The sequence below is a fragment of the Chelonia mydas genome, chromosome 17 (assembly GCF_015237465.2).
Source record: "Chelonia mydas isolate rCheMyd1 chromosome 17, rCheMyd1.pri.v2, whole genome shotgun sequence".
Taxonomy (NCBI): Eukaryota; Metazoa; Chordata; order Testudines; family Cheloniidae; genus Chelonia; species Chelonia mydas.
Genome location: NC_051257.2, coordinates 1,727,087 through 1,753,012, shown reverse-complemented (window position 1 = coordinate 1,753,012; position 25,926 = coordinate 1,727,087). Strand labels below are relative to the sequence as shown.

At 49.7% G+C, this 25,926-nt stretch overlaps 3 protein-coding genes and 1 long non-coding RNA gene across 15 annotated transcripts in view; 3 read left to right on the top strand and 1 right to left on the bottom strand.

Moving 5' to 3' along the window:
* The window catches only part of PHF12 (PHD finger protein 12), a 44,999-nt gene extending 38,816 nt beyond the window's left edge, over positions 1–6,183 (top strand). For both annotated transcript variants that reach the window (XM_037880228.2, XM_037880226.2), the window contains 4 exons: positions 961–1,059; positions 1,770–1,852; positions 3,260–3,398; positions 5,011–6,183. In XM_037880228.2, coding sequence (XP_037736156.1) covers positions 961–1,059; positions 1,770–1,852; positions 3,260–3,398; positions 5,011–5,345 — 656 coding nt within the window. In that variant the 3' untranslated portion in view covers positions 5,346–6,183. The remainder of the gene's footprint in view (positions 1–960; positions 1,060–1,769; positions 1,853–3,259; positions 3,399–5,010) is intronic.
* Positions 6,184–9,128: 2,945 nt separating this feature from the next.
* Positions 9,129–13,718, top strand: DHRS13 (dehydrogenase/reductase 13). Of its 2 annotated transcripts, XM_007057685.4 has the most exons (5): positions 9,129–9,514; positions 10,555–10,673; positions 11,464–11,587; positions 11,829–12,140; positions 12,950–13,718. In XM_007057685.4, the coding sequence occupies exons 1-5, from the start codon at positions 9,388–9,390 to the stop codon at positions 13,210–13,212; spliced, it is 945 nt and encodes a 314-aa protein (XP_007057747.1). In that variant the 5' UTR covers positions 9,129–9,387; the 3' UTR covers positions 13,213–13,718. The 2 variants fall into 2 exon arrangements, with proteins under 2 accessions (XP_007057747.1, XP_027675930.1); XM_027820129.3 differs by having other exon boundaries at positions 9,484–9,514; positions 10,555–11,587.
* Positions 13,719–14,923: 1,205 nt separating this feature from the next.
* The window catches only part of FLOT2 (flotillin 2), a 31,558-nt gene continuing 20,555 nt past the window's right edge, over positions 14,924–25,926 (top strand). For 2 of the 8 annotated variants that reach the window (XM_037880858.2, XM_037880859.2), the window contains exons 1-2: positions 14,924–15,072; positions 24,805–24,886. In XM_037880858.2, the coding sequence (XP_037736786.1) occupies positions 15,024–15,072; positions 24,805–24,886 (131 nt within the window). In that variant the 5' untranslated portion in view covers positions 14,924–15,023. Of the gene's footprint in view, positions 15,073–20,376; positions 20,401–22,921; positions 23,043–24,804; positions 24,887–25,926 lie in introns of those variants that run through there. The other 6 variants (XM_043531004.1, XM_043531006.1, XM_037880860.2 and 3 more) reach the window with 5 other exon arrangements.
* LOC119563922 lies at positions 21,340–25,374 on the bottom strand. 3 transcript variants are annotated; one of them, XR_005222698.2, is made up of 4 exons: positions 23,991–25,374; positions 22,480–23,157; positions 22,261–22,364; positions 21,340–21,899 (listed from the first exon to the last, which is right to left on the bottom strand). It is a non-coding gene; the product is annotated as an uncharacterized LOC119563922 (long non-coding RNA). The 3 variants fall into 3 exon arrangements; XR_005222697.2 differs by having other exon boundaries at positions 22,261–23,157; XR_006286284.1 differs by having other exon boundaries at positions 21,340–22,364.

Below are 25,926 nucleotides of genomic sequence, written 5' to 3'. Positions count from 1 at the left end.
CTAATTTTTTGTTGTTTTTTAACCACTCTTTACTCAGTTTGTAATCTGCATGCTTTGTCAGTTTCACATCTTTTCTTGATGTGAAACTGTCCTGGAGATGCGTGTGGTGGGGAGTTAGGTTAGACTGTGTGTGGGTTTGCATGGACAGGAAGAGGGCAGGTACTGAGCCAGTCAAACCTAGACCAGGTTTCCATTTGACTGCTATGTGAATGACCCTTATGTGAAACAAGATGGTGGTCTGCCTGTTCCTGGTGCAATGGGGATGTGATCTCTGTGTCCATGCAACCACTGGGTCTTTGTCGGCAGCCTCAGTAGTAGGAGCATCCAGGATTGACTGTGCTGTGGAGACTGAACTAAGATTAAACTAGTTGAAGAGAGAATCCTCCTCCGACCCCAACCTTCCAGTTGTAGGAATTTTAAATTGATCCCTGGAAAAGCTTGTTCTGCGTCTACCTGTGCTTTTCTCAGGGGTTAACTAGCAGTTTTGTCTCTAGGGCTGTTGACTTGGCAGCTTTTGCTAGCTCCAGATTCAGTTTAAAAGGGCACCATCTTAAAAGAACTGGAGGACAATAATTCAGAAGACGTGTGCTTTAACACTTCATGGTCCTGGAACTGGAAGAGATGAGAGAGGGGAAATGTCTCCTCAGTTTGTTTCCTTTGTCCATGCCCAGTGTCATTTCCCCTTTGTAGTCACATGGCTTATGTGGGTCTTTCATATAGCAGTGGGGGAGAGAAAAATTTTAAAAAGTAGCAAGATGTGACTGTAAAACCACAACAATTGGTCGGGGGTAAGAGGTGAAACTATTTCCGATTTTTGTCCAGATTTCAAGTTGATAGTTTCCTTTAAAAATTATGCATGAGCCCTGGAAAGCCCAGTAGGGGGAATACTTAAATCTGGTAACTTTATGTTACTGTAGGCAATTTATTCAGTAATATTCAGATCTCACTTTTGTCTTACAGTGCAAAGAAAGGAAGTGCAAGCTCGGGCAGTGTTCTACCCCCTCATGGGCATAGGCAGTGCAGTCAACATGTGCTACAGAACCCTCTACATCGGGACAGGTAAGTGACTTCTCCTAGCTGGGGGCTTGCAGAATCCCAGTGAAAAAATAACTTTCCATTTGTTTTTTCAGCTTTTATTTTGTTTGCACATAGACAATCCAAGCCATAATGCACTAAAGTCACCCCAGTGGAAGTGAATGCAGCTCTTTGGAGAATGCCATGTTGGGGCCAGTCATTTTATCCTGGGATTCTGGAATTATGTTTCTCTTGTGTATTATCAGGCAACGTGTGAGAAAGCTCGCTCAGATGTCAGGACACTGTGTGACTGGCATAGTTAAGTGCCTGTAGCCCAGATTTGATAGCCATTGTTTTAGGATGGGAGTATTAACTCTTGATACCACACAGTCTAAGAGATTTGGCATTAAAAAGTCACCGCTGTCCTAGGCTCCCCAAGTCGGTTTCTATCTGGTAACTGCTAAGAAGGGAGGTTAATGATCATTCTGGGCATTTGCCACTCTTGCCTGAGCCTGGAGCCCCCTAGCACACTGGAAGGGCACAATAATGCTGAAATGGTTTCCCACCTTCCCCTGCTTAATCTTACAGCCAGAACCCTGAGGAAACCTTGTTCTGTGGCTTATCTCAGCACTGTTCACCAAGCTGTGAGAGCAGATACTAAGGAAGCAAGCCCCCTGCTGTTTAATTCTCTTGCTCTGTGCTGCCTTGCCAGCTCTTCTGAATTCAGTTGAATTTTGTCTTCCCGTCCGTTGCAGGAGCTGACATGGATGTGTGCCTTACAAGCTATGGTCACTGTAACTATGTGTCTGGCAAACATGCCTGCATATTCTATGATGAGGTGAGTGCCTGGGCCTTTGGTTTGCCACTTGCTCAGAGATGGAGGTGAAGGCAGCTGGTTGTCTTTGTTGTGTGGAGCTCCTTTGTGGGCTGCAGAGTGAGAGCCAGGCTTGTACTAGAGTTAAGGTGGGGTCAGCATTCACTGGTAACCTTCTTTCTGAGGCAGAGAGATCTGCTGACAAGTTCCCTCAGGGCAAACTCTCTGGGCTGAGTCTCTGCACATCCTTAATCTGTTTTCAGTGTCAACATCCTTTCTGAAGCGTGGACACCAGAACTGGATACACTAGTCCAGTAGTGGTCTCACTGTTGCCCTATAGAGTGGGAACACCTCCCTACTCCTCAGTATACGTCTATGCTTATACATCCAAGAATCCCCCTCTTAGCCACCGTGTCAAACTGGGAGCACGTATTCAGCCAAGTCCTCTTCAGAGTCACTGCTTTCCGAAATCGTTCCCTGTCCTCTACGTGAGACCTGTGTTCTTTGTCCCCAGATGTAGGACTTTGCCTTTGGCTGTGTTACACATGCTGTTCACATGAGCTTGGCTCACGCTCTAGAATTGACATGTCCCTGTCATTATTTACTACTACCTGAGCAGATTATTTGGTAATTACTACATGAGCACATCCTTGCAGGAGCCCACCAGAAACACCCATCGGGCGGATAATTCCCCATTGACAATGACTTCGCTATCCCTGTTAGCTAGGTTTTAATCCATGTAATGTGGGCTAACAAAACACGGTACTTTTAGTGTAATAGCAATTTCATAACTTGATCCTACTCCGCCGTGACAAGATCTGATCAATCCGCTTCCCCCCACTGTCGGGCTGTGTGCTGGGGGTAGGGACTCCCTCACTCCTGAGGGTCTCTAGAATGCCAGGCACGCCAGAGGCAGTGTGTTTAATCTCGGGGCAGTGCCTTGTGCCTGGAGTTAGAGCTCACCGCTGTGTTGTTGACCCCCTGTGAAGGGAGGGCTGAGGCCTGCTGTTTCTCCAGCACTGTGAATATGCTCCGTGGTTTGGGAATGAAGTGCAGACGCTCCTTTCTGGTTAGACCCCTTGGTAGTGTGGTGAGCAGCACACAGTGGCTAACGCGAGGGGTCTGGCCGAGGATTAGCAGGTGGGGAATTGGGTCCTGTGCAGTACAGCATGTTCCCAGCTATAGGAATCTCATTCAGAGGGTTGACGAGCCCACAACGGTGTGAGCAGTTTTCATTTGCTCGTTTTGCATTCTGTGCAAGATCAGCATGCAAAGCATTCTGGGTAACATGCATGCAGCCAGATGCCATGAAGTCTGACTTGCTGCCAATGCCTGAAACGGCGTGTTTAGCTCGGTAGGTCCCTCCGCCTGAGCAGGAACGCAGTACGGAGCCTTGCCGGGGTTACATGTGAAGTTTCTCTTCCTTCCTAGAATACAAAACATTACGAGCTGTTGAACTACAGTGAGCATGGGACGACTGTGGACAATGTTCTGTATTCATGTGACTTCTCTGAGAAGACTACACCCATTCCTCCCAGCAGCATTGTTGCCAAAGTGCAGAGTGTGATCAGTAAGTTATGCAAGAACATGTTCTCTAAAGGGAGATGGTGCCCTGGCCTCGTGCTGCTAGAGGAGCCAGCAGTGGGGGGAGCAGAAACTCCAGCTTGTGCTGAAGTACCATATACAGAAAGAGGGGGTCTCCCCAAAGCCCAGACTTGCCCATCAGCTACACAGTATAACCCTCCCCTCTGAGCCCAGCCGCTTGGGACAGCGAGTGCTTTGAACTGCAAATACCTGCTTCCTCTAATTACAGTTAATTCAGACTTAGAGGCCCTTTCCTGACACCTGTCCCTCTCCTGAAAGCGATCAGTTCTGAGCTGGAATCAGATGGTCTCCATAGACTTGATCTGTAGATTTGCCTCTGACCAATGTTCCCTCTAATTTTTTCCACCCATGTATGGAATAAATTTTGGTAGGTACACCGAGGTATGTGCAGATGTGTGCCACGAGTAGAAACAAAAAACCTAGATATAACTATTTTTAAAAAGTTACCATAGGGACAATTACTCCCACCAGGACAGGTTAGGCATTTTAGAGCTCACTACTCAAAGAATTAAATTTAAGTGTAAGAGAAATAAAAATTGTGAAATGCATAGACCAGTCAAAACACTAAAACAATACACTTTGAAAGAATAAAATTACAGAAAATATATGTGCATTGCAGGAAGTACCAAGTAGTAACAACAATAATACAAGTATGTGTTGGAGGTGAGTGTGAAAGAGACTGTGTGTGTGTGAGAGAGTGAGTGAAAGAGAGAGAGATAGACGGCTGCTGAGGAAAGCTCTGCGTTGTCTCTTTAAGACACTCACTGAAAGCTCTCCTGCTCTGTGCTGTGTCTCCCCTCCCCGGCTCTGCGGAGATGGGGTATGTGGGCAGGGGGAGGAGGAGATTGTGATTGTGATTGTGTGTGTGCGCATGCGCGAGAGAGAGACTGTGTGTGTGAGCTGGCTGCTGAGGAAATCTCAAACAGTGCACTGTCTCTTTAAGAAAGGCACTCCACCACTCCCCATTCAGACCACAGCAGCTCTGCGTCCTTCCTGAGCTAAGCTGTCCCCTCTGCCCTGCACACTGTGGAGATCGGGTACAGTGGGAGGGGGACACCCTGACAGCACCCTCTCCTCCCCCCTCCTCCCCCCCCCCCCCCCCCCCCCCCCCCCCCCCGGTTCTGCACAGCCAGCAGGAGGGTCCCGGGAGCAGCTTCAGGATGGAGCAATGTGCGGGAAGGGGCACCTGAACACATGCTGCCGGCTGTGCTCTCTAATCAGCTGGGTGACGTTTGACTCTCTCCTACCTGGCCACCCAAGCGCGCAGCTTGCAGGGAACACAGCCTCTGACCTGGTCCTGTCAGGGGCTACACTGTAAGCATCATTATCCACCTCTTTATCCTCCCATTGCTTCACTCCTGCTGCCCACCTGACCTCGTGCCCTTCCCACAGCGGGGCCTACGTACAGGCCGCTGAGAGATCCCTGCACCCAGGGGCTGGCCGCACTCTGAAGTTGCCGGTGATCATGTGACTGCAGCGCTTAGTGTTGTATAGAAACAAGCTGCTGCACTTGAGTGTGACGCTCTCTGGATGGGACGCTTGCCCCGGCCTGTTTCTCATTTGCGTTTCTTTTCCAGAATGCCACAAAGGCAGAAAACAGGACGAGGAGCCGCACGAAGAAGCAGTCGTGATGAATTCCCAGGCACAAGGGCAACACCGGAAACCCTGCAATTGCAAAGCCAGCAGCTCTAGTTTAATAGGAGGCAGCGGGGCGGGGTGGGAAGGAACAGCCCTGCTCCACCACGGCAGTTACATCAAACTGGGTTGCCTGCAGTTTGTCTTCAGCATCACTGACTTTGCGACCAAACAGCCCAAAGGGGACGCTGCCTTAGTACAAGACATGGACTTGGAGGAAAAGCTCTCTCTGAAACCCCACCAGGTGCCCGTGCTGCGGTCCAACTCCGTTCCCTAGGAGCTGAGGCAGAGCCATGGGGAAGAAAAGCCCTGTCCTGAGACTCCTGCAATGCAAAATGTACAAACCAAGTTGGGATTTTCTGTCGGCCCAGAAACTGTTCACGCGCCGTTTGCATGAAATGAAGAACGTTTCACTTTTTTAATTATTTTCTTCTTTTGCTCAAGTTTTAGGGGCATTTGCACATATATTTGTACTATACATTTCATTTTAAAAGGAAAGCTGCAGCAAGAGGAGGACGTGTCAGAGCGAGGAGGGGGAGGGGCGGGGGCTGGCTGACTTGGACTCTCTCTCTCTGACAGATCGTTCCCATGCAGTTGTAAAATAATCAAAAACTTGTTCTATTTTGTGCCAGTGACAATAGTTTTATATTAAAAGAGAAAAATACAGTTTTCATACAGCAAATCTATACAATATCATTGTTTTATTTAATGTAAAGAAGTGCTCTCCTCCTCCTCCCCAGTTATTTTACCCCTCCCCTCCCTGCTATGGTTGCACTACAGGTAGCTACTGTGTATTATGGGCAATGAGAAATGAGTTCTTTTCCTGCTGTCCACCCTGTTTTATTTCGAAGAAGGAGACGTGTCGGACTCTGTGTAAATACATCCGCGATGGCATTTTCAATGTTTTAAAGCTGTGTACAGTGCTACATGTGGTATGACGTTGCCTCAAACTGTCTCTTGTAGCAAATCGTTTGTCGTAAACCTGTTTGTCTTTTTTGTTCTATGCCACCTCCCTGCCCTCCAGGACAGCTAGTTCCGATGTACATAGTCATTGTAATGTTTTAGACTTTACAGAAAGTTTCCTGTATTCTGTATATAAAAAACAAAATACGTCACCTCCTGCTTTCGACTGTCTGTCCTGACTCTGTAAACACAAGCAAGGATCTACAAGAGCATCCCAAGGCAAAACCCAACCTCTGTGAGAAGGGCTTCCAGGCTGTGCCCAGGAACAGCCCTGGTCTGCTCTTCTCCCCCTGCTCTGCCCCAGGCCTCCAGGACCAGGGTGGCTGGGGACAAAGTGAGCTCCCAGGGGGAATGAGGCTTCTCCAGAAGAATGGAAGGTTCGAATACAGGGTGTATCTGTGATGGCCTCTGTGGCTCCTCCTTTGTTCTTGACCACATCAGTGCCATGCACTGGCCGTCTGCATCCCCTCCCCCACTCTGTACAGGGTATGTTCTTAGGGCATCGTGCTGCACAGCAGACTCGCTCTGTTGGCACTCAAGGTTTGTAGCTATTACAGGGCGGGAAGCTGCTCCCATTCAGCAGCCTTCCCCTTCACTCCTGGCTCTCCTGCCCTAGAGCCGCTCTCTGCTGTATTTTTACTGTTTTATACTCTGTGTTCTGATCTGGAAATACTAACTCTTTTTGTACAAAGACGGAAGGATTTGCGATCTGTTCCAATGGCATTAAGTCTGTATTAATAAACTCTCATAATACTATTGAAAACAGAGCAAGAACCACACTTGCACCCTTCTTTTTTCCCCTCCCACCTGCAGTTTGGGGCTCAGGTAGCTTCTCACCCTCTCCTTGGGCAGGTTGTGAGGCCTGGTGTGAAGGGAGTGTTCTCCCAGCTTTTCCCTCTCCCGTCAGCCATGTCCCCGCTGCAGGAAGGCTCCTGGGCCATGACTTCACTTGTACCTTAGGGTTACACCTGTGCTCACCTCCTGAGACCTGAGAGAGATTGGATCGGCTAATTGCTAGCCGCAGGGAACATGCTCCTGTGTTGAGTAAGTTTTGGTATTTTGGCACGGCCTTTAACGTGTTGGCTCTGGTTTCTTGTAGTCCTCGGGTGCAAAGCGTTTAAAAGGCTTGCATGAATTTAGCCTCGGGTACTGGGAGATGAGGGTTTGTTTAATCATCTTCAGCCACAACCCGGGGCGGGGGCGGGTGGTAAAGTAAGTGCCAAAACTGTAATGATTTGCCCTGGTACCCTCCAGCCATTGATCCCAGTGCTTGGCAAATGACATTTCAGCCAAACAGTCCTTCAGCAGGGGAACTTCTCCTGGGGCTGGTGAATGTTCCTGAGAGAGGCTGGCATATATGCCCATGGGATGCACCCCTTCTACCTGTCCAAATGCCCCCCTGAAGCAGCATTTTCTGCCCTCTGTCCCTTTACCCTGCCCCCCCTCCCCCCCCCATTTATTCCACTTAAAATCCTAGGAGGCTGGCCACAACTCCCCCCAGAGCCTGGCAAGGAGGTTCCTGGAACTGGCTTGCTCAGGTCCGTGCCGGCTGCTGTGCACCCCTTCTCTGCCGCCCCTGGCTTCTGCTAGCCCAGCATGCAGGAACCAAAGGTAAACACTCTTCCTCCCGCCCGTGGGCTCACCCCCTTCTCTGCTTGTACTGCCCGGTGGTGCAGTTGAGCTGTTTTCTCTAGTCCAGTGTTGGCCAAGGCGGTGATTCCAGTGTCATTCCATTGCCAGTGAGCAGTGCCTACGCACATGGGAGACCTTCCAGGTAAGTAACTCCTGTCGCTGCCACAAAGCTATTGTGTGGCCATAAATGGGGGGGCCCTGCATAATTAGGAACAGGAGTCATTTGTCCAATTGTCTGTTAGGAGGGGTTGGGGGACAATTTTGTGTTCTTGGATACAGAGAATATAGGGCTCCTAGGTCTGTAAAGAGAAATGCATGTCTATGGGGCTAGATAACTAATCGTTTCAAGCCCCCGTGCCTGCCCTGCTATTTTAGTTCTTTCATATTAGGGTTTTGTCCCACTGCTGGGGTCTTAGTTCCCTAGCAGACTCCGTACTTGGCATCTCTTTGATGGAAAGCCATGAACTAAACCTATAGTTCAGAAAGTGAATGGTGGTTCTAAGCCTGTTGAAACCGGTCTGTGCACCTGTCAATAGCGAATACTGACACTACAGCTTATGGCCCTGCCCCAAGCCAGCTGGGAGCACGAATCGGTTAATGTTTGTTAAAGTGCTGCTGCGGGGTGCCGATAATCAGGTTTTCAAAGGTGCTGAGCCTCCACCATGCCCACTGCAATCATGGGTTGTTGGAGAAAACAAACATACCATCCTTGCTGAGCCGGGTGACAAACAGGTCTCCTGTCTGGGGGGAAATTTTGAGATTTCAAAACAATTTTCCGTCCCAAATCAGGACAAAACTTCAATCTCGAAAAATTCCACATCCTGAAAATCTGAACCAGCTTTTGGACTGGGCCAATCGAAAGGTTTCTTTATCTACATGTAAACGAATGTATGTATCAAGAGGGCTGCAGCCTTGTAGCACTGACAAGGCTACAGCACTATGGTTATTGTTGGATATTAGACCCGCAAGGTGGGCGAGGTGATATCTTTTATTGGACCAGCTTCTGGCAGTGCAAGAGACGAGCTCTCGAGCTTACGCAGAGCTCTATGGAAGCTTGTGTGTCTCACCAACAGAAGTAGGTTCAATAAAAGATAATACCTCGCCCACCTTGTCGCTCATCTACCAAGTCATTTAAATCAAAACCTGCAACGGGTTTGTTTAGAAAATGCTGACACAGGAAGTTTGAGAGCTTTGACACGTCAGCACTTGTTTGAACCGGGGGCCGCGGTTTTGACAAACTGGCTTTTTCGGACAAAAAATGTTGATCAGAAATTTCCCGGCCATCTCTAGCTCCTTGGGCAAAGCCGAATTCGTGCCCTGCAGGCTACGGATCTGCAGGTGGCAGTGTTGCCAGCAGATTGGCTGTATTTCAGCCAATCTCACGCTATAAAGCAGAGGGCCCAGGCCGAGCGGCCTGAAGCTGTGCCTGGATCAGAGCCAGCTTCAGAACCGCACATCCTGGGCGTGAACTTGCAGAGGTTTGGCCCAGGAGGCTTGCCATAGCTTTGCTGCATGCAGAGAACAGCCCAGGAGAGCTTTTATGCAATGTGAAGCAAGTGACCTTTGTCCTGGTCCTTCTCTGACGCAGGTTCTGGCTCCAGCTCCGGCCCGCCCAGGAGCGCAGCTCGGCCGAAGAAGTGAATCTTGCAGCTGGAGGCGCCTGTGAATTGGCTGCAGCCAAGGGAAACCTGCTGCTGACCCTGTTTGCTGCGCCCCAGGAAGCCATGGCCACAGTGCTGCTAGTGCTTGGGCTGCTCCTGGGCCTCTACGCCCTCCTCTATTACAACTGCATCAAAGGGGCCAAGTGTAGGGCCCAAACCAGCCTCCAAGGGAAGACCGTGGTCATCACAGGTGAGGGGGAGAGGGGACAAGTGCCTCCAGGGACGCTGGGGGGCTACCTGGGCTCTGGTAGAGTCTCTCTCTTTAAAAGTGGGAAACCCCCTGCCCCCAGCTCAGGACAAGGACTCTGATTCCCACGCAACACGTTGTCTCCTGTTGGAAGAGCACACGCTGGGTGCCAGGCCCAGCTCTGCCTTCTCCCTCTGTGCCACAAATGTGAGCTCAGTGCATCCGGCTGGAGCTCCCAAGGCTCCTGCGGTCAAGGGCTGGGATCCCAGCCGACTTGACTCCGCTAATTGAGACAGATCAGAATCACCTGGTGTCCACCTTTAGTCCAGTGACCCGGGCTGGATATGTGAGACGAATGTGCAGGCAGCCCCACAGCTGGGTTATGGGATAACCTGCCCGCCAGTGAAGTCTCCTAGCCTGGAAGAGTTTGAGCTTGGCTGTGTGCTGAGTTGCTCTTTCCCTCCCCAAACTCTTGTCCAGTATTTACTAGTCTAATTCTGGATACGCATGATAACCATAGAAACAGCCAATCCCTCATTGCTGAAGCCAAAAGGTAGCCACAGCCAATGTGCTGTGGCAATGAGTTCCAGAGTCTATTCATAGTAAGAAAAAGGATTTCTCTGTAGCATTTCCACACAGAACATTGCGTATGGATCGGTGAGAGGAGGTTTGGACCCTGGTGTCCTCTCTTCTCCTGGTTTGTTGTGCGGGGGTTGTGTGCTGGCTGCGCCCTCCTCATAAGAACGGCCAGACTGGGTCAGAGCAAAGGTCCATCTAGTCCAGTATCCTGTCTTCCAACAGTGGCCAGTGCCAGGTGCCCCAGAGGGAATGAACAGAACAGGGAATCATCCAGTGATCCAGCCCGTCGCTCATTCCCAGCTTCTCTCAAACAGAGGCTAGGGACACTGTTCCTCCCTAGAGGCGGCTGGATTTCAGGCAGGCTCTATGAATGGTTTTGAGAGGGAACACAGTGCTACCACAACACAGAGCTAGGCTGCTCTTGGTCATCTCCTTGTGCCCAGCTCCTTGTTCTGCTTTTCCAGGGGGAAACACTGGGATTGGGAAGATGACGGCCCTGGATCTGGCCCGGAGAAGAGCTCGCGTCATCCTGGCCTGTCGCAGCAGAGCGAGAGGAGAAGCGGCTGTCTATGACATCAGGCGGGTGCGGGCTCTGCGCTCCTATTGCCTCACTCAGATGGATGCAGTCTGAGCCCCAGAGATGAGCAGTCCCTGCTGTATGGCAGGCCTCCACCGTCACGGGACGCTGCTGAACTTTGAGGGTCCACCAAGGCTTAGGATGGAGCATACCCAGGGAGGTGCAGAGGGCAGTGGTACCAGCTTGGGGAAGGTTTAGGAACCCTGGCAGATAAGCAATAAAAGAGTTCCCTTATTCCCAGGAGAGGAAGCAGCATTTAAGGGCTCTGCTACTCCCCAGTGAGGCGAGGGGCGTAGATGCCAGCACTGGGTGGGGAGTGGAGGGCTGCAGAGGTACTTGCCTACAGAGAATGCTGGCAAGGGGGTTGTGCACATTCATGGGCACGGTGGGCCCCATTTCTATATACAGGGAGCTAACCAAGATGACAGCATCCCCCAGGCTGGATTCTCTGATTGCCCCAGGGATGCCTGAATTCCCCGTTTACCTGCCCAACTGCCAAATTAAACACCCGGTGAGGCCTTTCTCCATCCTGCTCGGGTGTCTCAATGTGGGCTGGCTGGCTGCATGGTGTCAAACGGTAACCACTGCGGAGCCTGCAAAAAAAACATGCACGCAGGCTCTGGGGCTGGGTGCTCTGAAGGGCAAGCAGCTCCCTCTGCTAGTTCCTGTTTGCAGTTTGCCCCGTGCTTCAAGGTGGAAACGGGACATCACCTTCCGCGTCGCTGTCACTGGTCTGGAGCCTAACGCCCCATGCACCACTGTGGCCTGCAATGAGTGCCTCCCCCTCTTTCTCCAGGAGAGCGGGAACAATGAGGTTCTCTTCATGAGTCTGGACCTGGCCAGCCTGGACTCAGTGCGAGCATTTGCAGAGACTTTCCTGAGATCTGAGCCTCGTCTCGACATCCTGATCAACAACGCAGGTGGGAATCTCATTACCGAGCCTGCCACCCAGCTCCTGGTGGGACAGGGATAGGTAGGTCAGGCCCTGAGGCTGTGCTGAGGAGGTTCTGGGGGAGATTCCTGGATGCTGATGTTGGGGTGACTCTCTGAGGTGGGGAATAACACAGTGTAGGCTGGTTTTGGCTTGCAGGATCCTGTCGGGTGGAGAAAGTCCTGGACCAGAGATCACGGCTATATACTGGAGCTTATTTTTCTCTACAGGGGTTGGAGCAGGTGGCAGGAAGAAGGATGGCTTTAACCTGGTCTTTCAGGTCAACCACCTTGGTCACTTCCTTCTGACTCACCTCCTCCTAGAGCGGCTGAAGCTCAGTGCACCGAGCCGCGTGGTGATTGTGGCCTCCAATGCACATCGATCGGGGAAGATAGACTTTGAGACCCTCCAAAAGCCAGTGGAAGGGATACTGCAGAACTTCCAGGCTTACTGCACCAGCAAACTGGCCAACATCTTGTATGCCCGAGAGCTGGCAAACAAACTGGAGGGAACCGATGTAACCTGCTATGCTGTTCACCCAGGTGAGCATGGGTCCAGCCTTTCTCTGGGGATGTGGCTTCCAAATCCCACCAAAGTTCCTGAGAGCTATAGATCAGAGCCTCGCTACTCAAGAGGTGAAGTTCAATCCAATCCTGTTTGAGACCTGTCTCAGGACAAACTGGCTACTAAGGACGATAATTTCTGATTTGGGTTAATCTCAGATCTCCCCTAAGACGGGTACTCAAGCCCCTGGACTCCTGTGGCTCTTCCCTTTCACACTGAGCCTCCCACCCATTCAAGGAGGACTGGTCAGCAATCTTAATAAGAGAGGTGGCCTTCTAATGAACCAAAGTTACTCTTTACCCCCAAGGCTGTGATCCCTCATTCTGCATTTCGCCCTGCCTGCAACGAAATTCTCTTTCCTACCTCTCCAGCACTAGTTTGGAATTTGGGTGGGAGGGAGGCCAGAAAATGGAACTGCTATTTGGAGGAAGCATGACGTACAGATTAGAAACTATTCAACACCCTACTGTGCAAGTCACTTTCTTTGAACTGTCCATATACTTAACCCCTCTTTGCAGTCAAGTTCCTGTCGAGTGAGTACTAAGAGAACATAAGAACGGCCATACTGGGTCAGACCAAAGGTCTGTGGATGGTTCTCAGTGAAATGTACTAAGAACCAAACCCAGTGTGCCTGCATGGGTCTCATGTAGTTTTTGCCTTCTCTCTCTCCATCTTCACTGGCACCATTGCTGTTTATGCCTCCTGAGTAAGACACCCTCCTCCCAGATGAGGGACGTTTCCTGTACATTCCAGTCTAACTGCAGCTGCTGCTTTATTTTGCTTTCAGGGGTCGTTAACACTGAACTATTCCGCTACATTCCGATCTGGCTGTGGCCATTCTTTGTTCCGATCTCCTGGCTCTTCTTCCGAGACCCCACTGATGGAGCCCAGACCTCTATCTACTGTGCCACGCAGGAGGGCATTGAGATGTTCAGCGGACGGTACTTTGTGGACTGCCGGGTACAAGATCCCAGGCCCCAGGCCCGTGATGATGCTGTTGCCAAGAAGCTGTGGGAAGTCAGTGAGAGGATGGTGGGTTTGGCTGCTTAGAATGTGCTATCCCCTGACCCGGAGAGCTATGTAGGGACCATAGACTGGAATAGCAGTGGCTGCTGTAGGGGTAGGCTTAACGTGCATTAGGACACTGAGAGGGCCTCAGACTGGCCAGAGAGAGGCAGAGCTGAAAGCGAGGCCTCAGATACATTAGAAGTTACATGGTGGAAGCTTCCATGGCATCTAGGCTATACTAGACGATCCAACACTGTAATATGAACATGTACCCATCTTTTTAACAAGCAGGATTTTCTTTACACTGCATCTAACAAATAAGATTGTGAGAGCTGGGATTACCACTCTGAATGTAGGTGCCTTACCGTGCCCCAGTGTGTAAGGATGATGATGTGGGTTCTGCTGGTGCTATCCACGCTCTCATTTCTCTCACCTCAAGCCCTGTTTCATATCCAAACATTTTCAATACAATTATAGAAAATGCTATCAATTAAAACACAATGAAAATAACTGTTTTAAAAGGTGAATTAAAACATCTCCTAGAGCATATATCATTTTCCCTATACCACTTTGTCACAGTAGCCCGAATCCTTGCCTTTCAAGAATAGCACTGACGCCTAACACTAAAAAAGTTTCCACTGGGGCAATTGCCTAATTCTACGGAATCCCCAGTGCAACGGTTTTGTGAGGATGTTTCTGTTTGTAGCTGGCCAGCTGTGGTCTACGTTCTAGACCTGCAGAGAATTCCTGGGTAGCAGGTATATGTTCGCCAAGAAATTTTGGGAAGGCTGACATTCAAAGGAAGTCTAAAGATGTTCTGGGCAGGATGCTAGCGGTAACAGCTATGTGCACAAAGAGACAAAATGCTGGTAGGTCCTCACTGCACAGTGGCAAACGGGTGCCTCCTCCACTGAACTAGCTGCTGAGTCTCTCTGAAAGTGTCCTGGCTGCAGCAGGCAAGTTATGAGAGTCATTTCAATTCCGTCTAGACTGGGAGGAAAGTGCTTGCTTAAAACTGGGTGAATTAACATGATTAGAAACCCCCTTTAACACTGAATGGAGATGGCGTTTAACACTTTTACAGGTGTTAGCTGGTCACAGAATTGGGGATTGATAGAAAAGGCCACAACTGTGCCAATTATAAGAACGGGGGCAGCTGAACACTACTTCATGAGATGTGCAGCCCTGCGTACAATGATCATCCCCCCGGGAAACATGTTCTCTACTAGCTCCTCACCAGACCCCTAGAGCAGCTGGTGACAGACACAACATCCAGTCCAGTGTGGCACTGAGGACAGACACCCCCCGCCCCTGCGCACCTCCACCCTAACCCACCCAGTGCGGCACCACCGGACAGACACCCCCAGCGTGGCGGCGCCTGACACCCCCCCCCCCCCACACACACACACCCAGGGTGGCGCCGCCTGAAAGACATCCCCCCACACACCCCCCCCAGCGCGACGCCTGACACCCCCCCCACACACACACACCCCAAGCGCGGTGCCGCCTGACACCCCCCCACACACACACCCAGGGTGGTGCCGCCTGACAGACACCCCCACACACACCCCACAGCGCGGTGCCGCCTGACGGACCCCCCCCCTCCAATCCAACATGGCGGCTGCTCCATTTCTGCCCCCCCCCCGCCCTCAGTCCAACATGGCGGCCAGGGTCCGCCGGGCGCCCCTCCCAACATGGCGACTGCCCCGAGCGAGTCTCCCCCCGCGGTGACGCGCTTCCGCTGGCGGGCGCGGGCGCGGGCGCGGGGCGGGGCGGGGCGTCGTGGGCGCGGCTGGGCGCGGCGGGCGCTGCGGCGGAGAGTCGGGCGGGGAGGTGCCGTTGCTGCTGGCGCCATGGGCAATTGCCACACGGTGGGGCCCAACGAGGCGCTGGTGGTGTCAGGTAGGGGCGGGGGCGGCGGCCGGGGGGGCTCCCTACTGAGGTGACGGGGGAGGGGCTTCGGCGGGAGCCCCCCAGCACTGAGGGGGGGGCCCCTGCAGGGGGAAGGAGGCGGGGCTGGGGGGCTCCTGTCGTGCGGGGGGGGATGGACCCCCGCAGGGGTGAAGGGGGGGCCCGTACCTCTGATGGGGGGAGGGCCCCCCCCCAGCTCTGCAGCTCAGGGCTGGGCGCCGGGTACCCGCCAGCGGGGCGGGGGGGCCGCGGGGGGGGGCCCGGACTCTTGGCTGCCCCGGGGCAGGGCCAAGGCGCCGGGTGTGAAATGTCTGGGGAGGGGTCGGAGCCTCGATGGCAGGGACTCGGGGCGAAAGACGCCTCGGCTCGTCCGGAGGGCAGCTCGGGCCCCCTGTCCTCTGGGGCACGGGCGGGGGGGGGCATGCGAGCTCTTTCCCGCTGCCCCCCGGGAGCCGCAAGGGCTGTGGCTGCCTTGCGCATTCCTTGGTCCCCGTGCGCCCGTTTCCCGTTGCGGGGCTGGTGAGCCTTGTGTCTGTAATTCCCGGCCGTGCCAGCACCAGCAGAAGCAGCAGGTGCCTTTCCCCGCGTCCCCGTAGAGGAGGGTCGCCCGGGTGGCCAGCGTGCCTTTCCCTGATTCATGCTACAGTTGCAGCTGCAAAGGGTGCACAGCGGCTCTGGGGCCCGGCTCCGTCAAAATGTGGAGTTGTGTTAAACCCCAGTACGCGAGGCTGCGTCCTGTAGGTATGACTGGATCCGTGGTGGTTAGGCGGAATGGGTGGGCTGTGGGCAAGAGAAAGTTCAGGGCATCTACAAATAATGTTCAAAAAGAACAGGAGGACTTGTGGCACCTCTAGGGACTAACCAATTTATTTGAGCGTCAGCTTTCGTGAGCTACATGCATTGGATGAAGTGGGCTGTAGCTCACGAAAGCTGATGCTCAAATAAATTAGTTAGTCTCTAAGGTGCCACAAGTTCTCCTGTTCTTTTTGTGGATACGGACTAACACGGCTGCTACTCTGAAATAATGTTCAGTTGCTCAATACGTTCCCAGTCTACATAAATCCTCTTTGTCAACACTGGGTTTGTGATGGAGTTGATGGCTAGGTTTGGTGATTGGGACTCTGACCCTCAAATCTTAACCACCTTTCCTCATGCCTTGGAGGAAACAAACGTTTGGGGTTACAAAGTGATTATACGGCTGCTTCACTCCCATTGCTGTGTATCTGAAACTACGTCATCGTGGTTTGCAAGCCAATTAAATCAGTCCCTTCGGCTGAAATCTCCTGCAGGCAGTGGCAATCACTTCCAGTTGGTCTATTAAGCAATCTGTAAATCTTTCTCAGAGGACAGGCCTGTTACAGAGCCTAATGAGTTGGTCTTAATGGGTGGTTCAGACATGTTCTAAAACCTGCTTACAGGGTACAAGAATAGTATTTTACAAATAGCAAAGGAATGGGAATTATCCTCTGTTTTTTTAAATTTGGCCATTAAACAAGTTTATTTTAACCCCTGATTAGTTGCTGTTTTTTTTTAAAAGCACAATATAATTATGAAAGCAGCAGTATATAAACTCTGAATCACAAGGCATGGCAACAAAAATCCGTGGTATCCACTAACACCCCCCAAACTATGTATTTTCCCATAGCTCGGCCCCAGTGTGCCCAGGATAACCCATCAAATGCAATCGCATGCTGAGAATTTGGGGCGGGGGGGGTCAAAAAAGAATAGATATTCTTGTGGAGGATGGGTACAGCAATGACTATTAGCCAAGATGGTCAGGGACGCAACCACATGCTCTAGGTATCCCTAAACCTCTGACTGCCAGAAGCTGGAACTGGATGACAGGATGGATCACTCAATAATTGCTCTGCTCTGTTCTGTTCATTCCCTCTGAAGCATCTGGCATCGGCCACTGTTGGAAGACAGGGTATTGGGTTAGATAGGCCACGGGTCTGACCCAGTAGTATGACCATTGCCGTGTTCTTATATATGAATACATCAATCCTGGCTATAAAGGTCTGTTCTGTAGTCCATACCGTCACCAAAGATGGCCTTTGTATTTCACTATCCAGCATGCTATGTGCTATGCGAACACCTGCCTGTTTCCTAAGAGCACTGGTTCTGTGCTCAGGGAACAGGCTGAAAGAGTCGGGGGTGCTTATGGATGCCTCATTCTTTCCTGGGTGCTTTGCAACAGGTGTTCAGTCTGGGCCCTGGCTGCACGGTTGTGACTGTGCTAATAACCCTTTGTTTATCTGGGTGTTGAGTGACTGGTGGGTTATTAGCATGCTAGGGCGGACCATTCAACAGTTAGGCTACCATGGATGTTGAGCAAGCTCTGGGGCAGAGGTAAAATGTCTGTAAATGCAGAACTTTGTGTCCGTTTTGGTTTTCATCCTTGCTGTGTGTAGTTATTAAGATCACAGTCAAGAAGTTTTTGTGTGTGATAAACCAATATTAGAACATGTTATTAACAGAGTTATGTTCTGCAGTATTGGGTTCCCTTAATACTGGTAAAAGAGGTCACTTACTAGGGAGATGGCTCAAATATTTTAATTGAAAAGCTTTTTCAGAATAAATTCTTGACTCTGTTAAGGAGGGAGTCTCACCATATGCCACTTCAGGGGTGTGGCTTTCTTACAGTGCTTTTTATAGTGACATACAGTACCCCAACAAGCAGTCAGCTCTCTATAACTTCTGTTTGACCAATACAACCCTCTGCTTGATGGCCTTATTTGGAAATCTGATTCCAAGGGCACAGGTCAATGGTGAGTGTTAGTGCTTTTTTTCCAACTCTGTGGTAATTTCTCTGGGTTCCTGTTAAGCCACATATTGGTTATAAAATTACTTCTGGGAACTTTTAAACCCAGACTTGAAGTTCTTGTGTTCCACATTTGAAAAACTATTCAGGATTTTCTGTGGTTAGGTTCTAATTTAACCTAAGGACAGCAGTGTGCTATGGGACACGTCCATGTGAAATCTGTCCCAGAACCGGGTGTCCAGCACTCTCCATGCTGGCCATTACTGAGGCTATGGCTTCTCTCCCAGGGCACTGGTGCCATTGAAGGTTTTCAGGAAAATGCAAAAGGTACTTTATCTAGACAATCAGACTGCAGTTCCCATTGTGTAAACAAACGATACTGACTGCACTGTTGATGTTGGGTTTATTTGGCTGGCTTATTTCACTTCCCTGAATTTACACTATGCGTGGTTCTCCCGCGCTCTGCCAGTCATGAATTGTGATCCTGTAATACTTACACATAAACTACATACCCTTATTGTTCCTAGATATCATACATGAGCAATCTTTAAGGTGTGATTGCAGTCAGCAAATAACATCAAATGTATCCGCTTACCTTACTGACATGTCTTTACTCTGCTTGTCTCTTGAGTAATCTGGATTCTATTCAGTAACAAAATGGTCACCTGTGTTTAGTGGCAGACCCTTTCTTGTATGTGTTGATGTAAGACACAGAAGGATCAGCCCAGTTTTCCTTGAGAAAAAAAAATCACCTTTTTGATTTGTAAGCAACATTATGATATGCAGGTCACAGAACAAAGATGGACTCCCATGATCTTCTGACTAACCATGCTTTAATTCCCTAGCTTTGTAGACAGATTAAAAGTTTGTAGGCATGGTATAACAGTAAGGGGGAACAGGCAGCTCTGGCTGTCTTCTCTGCATGGGAGAGGTTTTACCCTTGTCTGTTTTGCCTTTGGAATCAGATTTCCATATTTGTATTCAGAATATGTGTGTTCCTGAGAGTGAAGTTCTTACACATCTCATGCAGGGTTAGCTGTTTAAAAGGTCTTTAAAGAAATGGGTTTCCATTTTCCCCTAAAATCAGAGTACCATGATAATCTGTTTAGTTTCATAAATGTGCTTAGCCAAGAATCTTGAACTGTGACTGGATACAGTACTGTTCTTTCCCTGAAACCTCTTTATTTGTTACTGTCCAGTATGCAGCCTCACAGCCTGTCAAGGTGGATTGCAGTGTGACACTAGCCTAAGCCAATCTTTAATACTGTTATTCAGTAATTACATAGAATTGGGTAATCTGCATTCTTCAGAGACATTGCCCTTCCCAGGAGGCAGCACTGTAGCCTTTTGCAACAGATGGAACCCAAGGTTTCCTTTGTCAAGTGCTTGTTAAGTCTCCAAAAGAGTTGGAATAGCTTCTCTGCACGTGTGGTTTGCTTCACATTGCCTTAGGGCAGGGGTAGGCAACCTATGGCACGCGCGCCAAAGGCGGCATGCGAGCTGATAGTCAGTGGCACTCACGCTGCCTGGGTCCTGGCCACCGCTCCGGGGAGCTCTGCATTTAATTTAATTTTAAATGAAGCTTCTTAAGCATTTTAAAAACCTTACTTACTTTACATACAACAATAGTTTAGTTATGTATTATAGACTTCTAGAAAGAGACCTAAAAACGTTCAACTGTCTTACTGGCATGCGAGACCTTAAATTAGAGTGAATAAATGAAGACTCGGCAGACTACTTCTGAAAGGTTGCCAACCCCTGCCTTAGGGGTTTTCCCTTTAGTTTCCAGGAAGAATTTAGTGTAAGCTTTTCATGGTGTAATGTTGCACACCTTTGTTATGGCTTGTAAAATTCAAGCCATATGTTGGGTTGGTTTTTTTTTAACAAGGCTTGATCTATACACTGAGTTGCAGCAGTTCGTTGAAAGGTGTGTTTTGAACTCAATTTAGTTAACCCAGTGCAAATGCTGTGCAGACACTGTATAGATCAGTTTAAAACTGTCATCAGCTTAGCTTGTTACTGGTGCTAGCTAAACTAGTATAGCCAGTTTTTGATTAATAAGTGTCCAAACAGGAGTTTGCACTGGTTTAACTAAGTCCATTTAAATTAATTTTAGTTAAGTTGATACAACTTGTGTATAGACAAGGCTTAACTCAGATTCACACTAGTGTCTGAGATTCTGACCCTGATCTGTGCCTAGACTCTGACTTCACTGCACATGAGTTTCTTTATGCATCTGTTGTCCAGTTTCATTTTTTCTCCTCCCCATCATTTAATGGTTTAAACTGCAGAAGGGATCTCTACCTTTGGGCCTCAGTGGGTTTGTCTGCTCTGCAGCTGGGAGTGTGCTATGTTTAGCTCACTAGCTCAAGCCTTGCTGGCATAAGTCTGTCAACAACTTATGTGGGGAATATTTCTTTTCAGCCACAGGCACACAGCCCAGCAGGAACGGCCACCTTTGAATGTCCCCTTAATAAAATTACCCTATTTCAACGACGAGTGACCATCCAGGAGAGCTTTATGGAGATGTCCTTGGAGAATTTCCGCTCCATCCCCAGGCACGTTAACAGACTTTTCCAGTAGCTGTACTGGCCGGAAATGCATCCCAAGTCTTCAGGACAAATTAATCATTAAACATGCTTGCTTTTAAACCATGTATTTTATTTACAAAAGTACACTCACCAGAGGCCCCTACTCCGCCTGGCGGGTCCGGGAGCCCGCCTTGGGTGGGTTCGGGGGGTACTGGCTCCAGGTCCAGGGTGAGAAATAGTTCCTGGCTCTCAGGGGAAAACGGTTTCTCCGCTTGCTTGCTGTGCGCTATCTTCAACCTCCTCCTCATCTTCCTAATCCTCAAAATGCGCATCCCTGTTGCATGATAATCCATTGACGGAGTCAAAGCACAGGGGTGGGTTAGTGGTGGCTGCACCCCCTAGAATGTCATGCAGCTCATCATAGAAGCGGCATGTCTGGGGCTCTGACCCCGAGCAGCCGTTTGCCTCTCTGGTTTTTTGGTAGGCTTGCCTGAGCTCCTTAAGTTTCACGTGGCACTGCTGCGGGTCCCTGTTATAACCTCTGTCCTTCAAGCCCTTGAAGATTTTTTCAAATGTTTGGGCATTTTGTCTTTTGGAACGGAGTTCTGATAGCATGGATTCGTCTCCCCATACAGGAATCAGATACCGTACCTCCCGTTTGGTCCATGCTGGAGCTCTTTTGCGATTCTGGGACTCCATCATGGTCACCTCTGCTGTTGAGATCTGCACTCACCTGCAGCTTGCCACGCTGGCCAAACAGGAAATGAAATTCAAAAGTTCACGGTCCTTTTCCTGTCTACCTGGCCAGTGCATCTGAGTTGAGAGCGCTGTCCAGAGCGGTCACAATGGAGCACTCTGGGATAGCTCCCGGAGGCCAATACCGTCGAATTGCGACCACACTACCCCAAATTCAACCCGGCAAGGTCAATTTCAGCACTAATCCCCTCGTCGGCAAGGAGTACAGAAGTTGATTTTAAGAGCCCTTTAAGTTGGAAAAAATGGCTTAACCGTGTGGACGGGTGCAGGGTTAAATTGATCTAACGCTGCTAAATTCGACCTCAACTCGTCGTGTAGACCAGGGCTTAGAGCAGCAGCGCAAAGGGCTTTTTTGGATCTGCTGGAGGCATTTTCTGTATGTAGACCTGGAACTAATCATAAATCCTAATTTGGTTCATCTAATCTCATAAGAAACAGGCCGTCTAGTTTTGTTGTTTCTGGGAACACTTCTGACTTTAATGCAGGATCACTTCCCTCTGCAGGCTCCAAGCCAGAATACTGCTGTCTGGCATGAGTCCTCCTGTGGTAATATAGCTGGCTGTATTCTATTGTGCTGGAAAAGGCACGGTGGATGTCTGTAAATTGTAGCCAAGTAGCTGTGAGACCCAGACTTGAAGAGAAGAGGGGATGTGCTAGCTGAAATAGGAGGTTTCTCTGCCAAATCTCATTGTGCTGGGGTTTGTTTTCCAGATTTGCAAAGTTTTTCACATTGGTGATTTGTTTCTGTTTTTTCACTTGATCTTTGGGACCTGGGAAGCAGATGGCAAGATTGTAAATAGGAAATTAGTGTTTAAAGCAATTAGTTCATGCAGCTCATTCTTTTACCACCAGAATATTCTACTGTGCCCGGATGTACAACTTGTATTAAAGAACCTATTTGGCAATTCACTCCCATTAGTAAATTCAGATTGAATCTTTCTAGAAGAACTTTATTATAACTTTCCGTATTTTCTTTCTGCTTTGGACACTATTAAAAATGATTTTACTAAACAGCACTACATGGCACCAAATCTGGTGTGCACAGATGTAACTTTCTGTGCTTTCTGGTGAGAATTAGTAAGGGTGCTGCTGCTCAGTTTGGAGAAGATTCGAAGTAAGATATTTTCTTACATTGTGTATGAAAGAAAGTAACATCTGTTTGAAGGGACACATGCTGCCATGTCTGTTCAGTGATAAGTGTGGTCTGGGAAGCAGAATCTATCCAGAACGTTGTGCTGTACAGATAACCAACAGAAAAGGAGGTGAGGAAGTGGCAGACAGCGTACAAGTCTGGCTAATGAACTGAGCAAGCCAGTCTCCTATCCCCCAAGAGATATTAAATGACATTACTTTGAATCTGTTTTAGGAGCTGTCACACCAATCAGCTTCTCTGAGGGCTTGTCTTCGCTACAGCGGCACAGCTTGGACACTCCCTACTTCCACAGAAGGGGTTTTTCTAATCCGTCTCTCGCAGCCCCAGTAGCTAGGTCGACAGACGAATTCTTTCATCAACCTAGCCGCCTCTTCATGGGTGGTTAGATGAATCTAACTGCGGCACTCAGAATACACGGTGTTTCACAGCCCCAAGTGACATAACTAGGGTTGATCTGATGTTTAAGTGCAGACCAGGCCTAAGCTTTCCCCCTGATTCGGAGGAATCGTCTTCTAGCTGCCATGCAAGTTGGCAGGGAGCTGTTGTCTTGGCGGTGGGAGAATAATGCACATACAAGTAGTGATCGAAACAAACATCTAAGCTACTGGCCCTTAATCTCACTGGTTTCAGGTCTTGAACCTGAGCATGGCAAAAAGAGTTACTGGAAAAAACACAAAGTTAAACAACTTGCAAGCAATTGAGTCTGTGTTTTACCTTCAGAGCGTGGGATGTCCTAATAATCCCGAGCCAAAAGCAGCAGGTATTGTCCACAGCTTGGGGGATTCCCCCTGCAAGAACTCAACTTTTCAGCTTGTTTTTTTCAACTGTGTTGCTTTAGAAGTCTGAAGCATAAGGTGCTTTTGAGATAACACTGTCTGTCAAAAAGCCAAGTTTGTTATAATAAATTACCCTGCTTTTAAAACGGACACCTTCTGCCCGTTGGATTTCAATATGGCAAACAACAAACATTGTGTAGTACATTTAACAGGATTTATATTGAAAAGTTGCCTTCAGAAAATAACCTTGTGAAAAGAGCTTTGAGCAGAGGGAGAGGGGCACTAGCTTCCTGATTCTACAAAGAGAAGGAATTCATATCATATTTACTGTCAAATGTTATCTGTGGTTCTGTACAGGAAACAGGGTATCCAGCTAACCCACTCTGAGCCCTGGCAGGATTTCTTTGCCCCCCCCCGTATCTTGGAAAGGATTTTTAATTTTTATTTAGTACTGCAAATATACGTGGCTTTTTACAGGACCTGCCCTGAAAATCCCTCTGAGGGGTTTTCTCTAGCACCCTTTGCTGCAATACAAGTGCCAAGGCATTACAGTCTAACTCAGGGGTGACAAACTTTTTGGCCCGAGGGCCACGTCTGGGTATGGAAATTGTATGGCGGGCCATGAATGCTCATGAAATTGGGGAGTGGGGGGAGGTGAGGGCTCCAGCTGGGGGTGCAGGTTGTGAGGTGGGGCCAGAAATGAGGAGTTCAGGGTGCAGGAGGGGACTCCAGGTTGGGGCAGGGGGGTGGGGTGGGGGATGAGGGCTCCGGCTAGGGGTGCAGGTTTTGGGGGTGGGGCTGGGAAGGAGGGATTGGGGGTGCAGAAGGGTGCTCCAGGCTGGAACCAAGGGGTTTGGAGGGCGGGAGGGGGATCAGGGCTGGTGCAGGGGCCTGGGAGTGGGACAGGGGTGCAGGCTCTGGGCAGCACTTACCTCAAGCAGCTCCTGGAAGCAGCAGCGTCTCCCCTTTCCAGCTCCTGTACAGAGGCATGTCCAGGCGGCTCTGCACATTGTCCCATCCTCAGGTGCCGCCCCTGCAGCTCCCATTGGCTGTGGTTCTCAGCCAATGGGAGCTGCGTGGGGGGGGGCGGGTCATGCTGCTGCTTCCCGGAGCTGCGTGGAGTGGGGCCAACCCCTGACCCTGCTCCCCAGCTGGAGCACCGGAGCAGGGCACGCCCTGGACTCTGCTCCCTGGTGGGAGCTCGAGGGCCAGATTAAAACGTCTGAAGGGCCAGATGTGGCCCCCGGGCCCTATTTTGCCCACCCCTGGTCTAACTCTTGCAAATAGTGTAGTTGGGTCAGCACTGAATGAACAACAACGTCAGTGGTGAGGAAAGCAACATATAAGGGGGCTTCAGGAAAGATGTTCTTCGTGTCCTGTGGAGTAGCACGCGTTTAGCTCACCTCTTCCAGTGCAGCAGTCGCATGTTGTGTCGTTACATCAACATCCCTGTGGTTTCAGAAAGACTGGGGGGAACTAGCAGAATTAATTCACTCAGCCTGTTCTTCAGCCTCTGGGGGCAGAAAGGCCAGTATTACAGAAGGCTGCTGTTTGTGAGAGAGCTGCTCTCTGCCTTTGCTTTCCCAGGAATTGAGCATGCATTTTCTGCAATCTTGCGGGTCGCTATTGTGACTCGTCATTGAGTGGAGAGCTATTTGGAAGCAAGTTTTTATTTTTAACTTGCCTGGGGGAGGTGGCTCTGTGTGTGTAACTATAACATACTTGTGCTTTCTGCTTGTGCTGCAGGTGGCTGCTGTGGCTCTGATCTAAAGCAGTATGTGTTCGGAGGCTGGGCCTGGGCTTGGTGGTGCATTTCTGACACACAAAGGTAAGGAGACCTCTCTCCTCTTGTTTGTGTCTTTTGGGTAGGTAAACCTTCAGGCTGTCAGCAATACCTTTAGGAACATAGAATTGGCCAAACAAGATCAAACCATTGGTCCCTGTCAAGCCCAGTACCCTGCCTCCAGCCGTGGCCAATATTTGGTGTTTCAAAGGAAAGCTCCACGCCTCCCTATAGTGCCTCTAAACAGTTGTGCAGTGTTGTAGTAGGTGAAGTGGTGGGAAGGAGCTGAAGATCCTTTTTGGCCCTTGAGGAATGTCCTGAAGCATGAGATCTAATTACACTCATTTAATGATGGCCTTTTAGGCCGCTCACACCTGCACAGCCCTCTTTAAATCCAGCTGTGGGATTCAGCCTCTGACCATCTTGCAGCTGGGAATTCCAAGGAATGAAGGTCTTTGTGGTACTTCAAGAAATATTTCCTGCTGTTTCAAATGTACCATCTATTAGTGTCGTCCTATTCAAAATAGGACCCACATAACCTGTAGTCTCAGGACAGTCTGGCTCTAGCTGCGTTCTCTGTGTAGATTATTTGCACAGAGATGCCCAGATACTATGGTGAATGATAGAGAAAGTCTGCTTTCAGCTGAAGTATTCTTCAGACAGATATTGTGTGTCTGCGTGCCTCCCCCTTAAAATTGATCTTATTTTTTCCAGATACCTCAAAATCAAAGCAAATTGAGGGCCCATGTCTATGTTTAATGTTAATGAATTTATTTTTCTTCCCACATTGCTAAAATCAGTCAGTTTGGGGGAACTCAAGAACTTTCAGTTGCTATTCCCCTTGAGGGAATAGCAGTAACAGGGGAACAGCTGCTCCTTTACTAAGAGGGTGTAATAGAGGTGCTCTGTAGTGGGGGCTGGTTTTCCTGTGGCCAGTTTGGTTTGTCTGTCAGTAAGTATTGAAGCTCTGTTGGGAGAGCCATATGTCTGACTGCTATTGCCAAGCCAGTCTTTCTGATAAGGGTGCTGGTGATTTGCCGGTGGCACTGAACATACAGGGGGAGGGATGGAGTGAGGAGCAATTT

Excerpts from the sequence above, each read along its gene's own strand:
- DHRS13 (XM_027820129.3), top strand. The coding sequence starts at position 11,017 with ATGCTGGCAAGGGGGTTGTGCACATTCATGGGCACGGTGGGCCCCATT. Across the intron at positions 11,588-11,828 it reads CATCCTGATCAACAACGCAG|GGGTTGGAGCAGGTGGCAGG; the intron begins GTGGGAATCTCA and ends TTTTCTCTACAG. Across the intron at positions 12,141-12,949 it reads CTGCTATGCTGTTCACCCAG|GGGTCGTTAACACTGAACTA; the intron begins GTGAGCATGGGT and ends TTTTGCTTTCAG.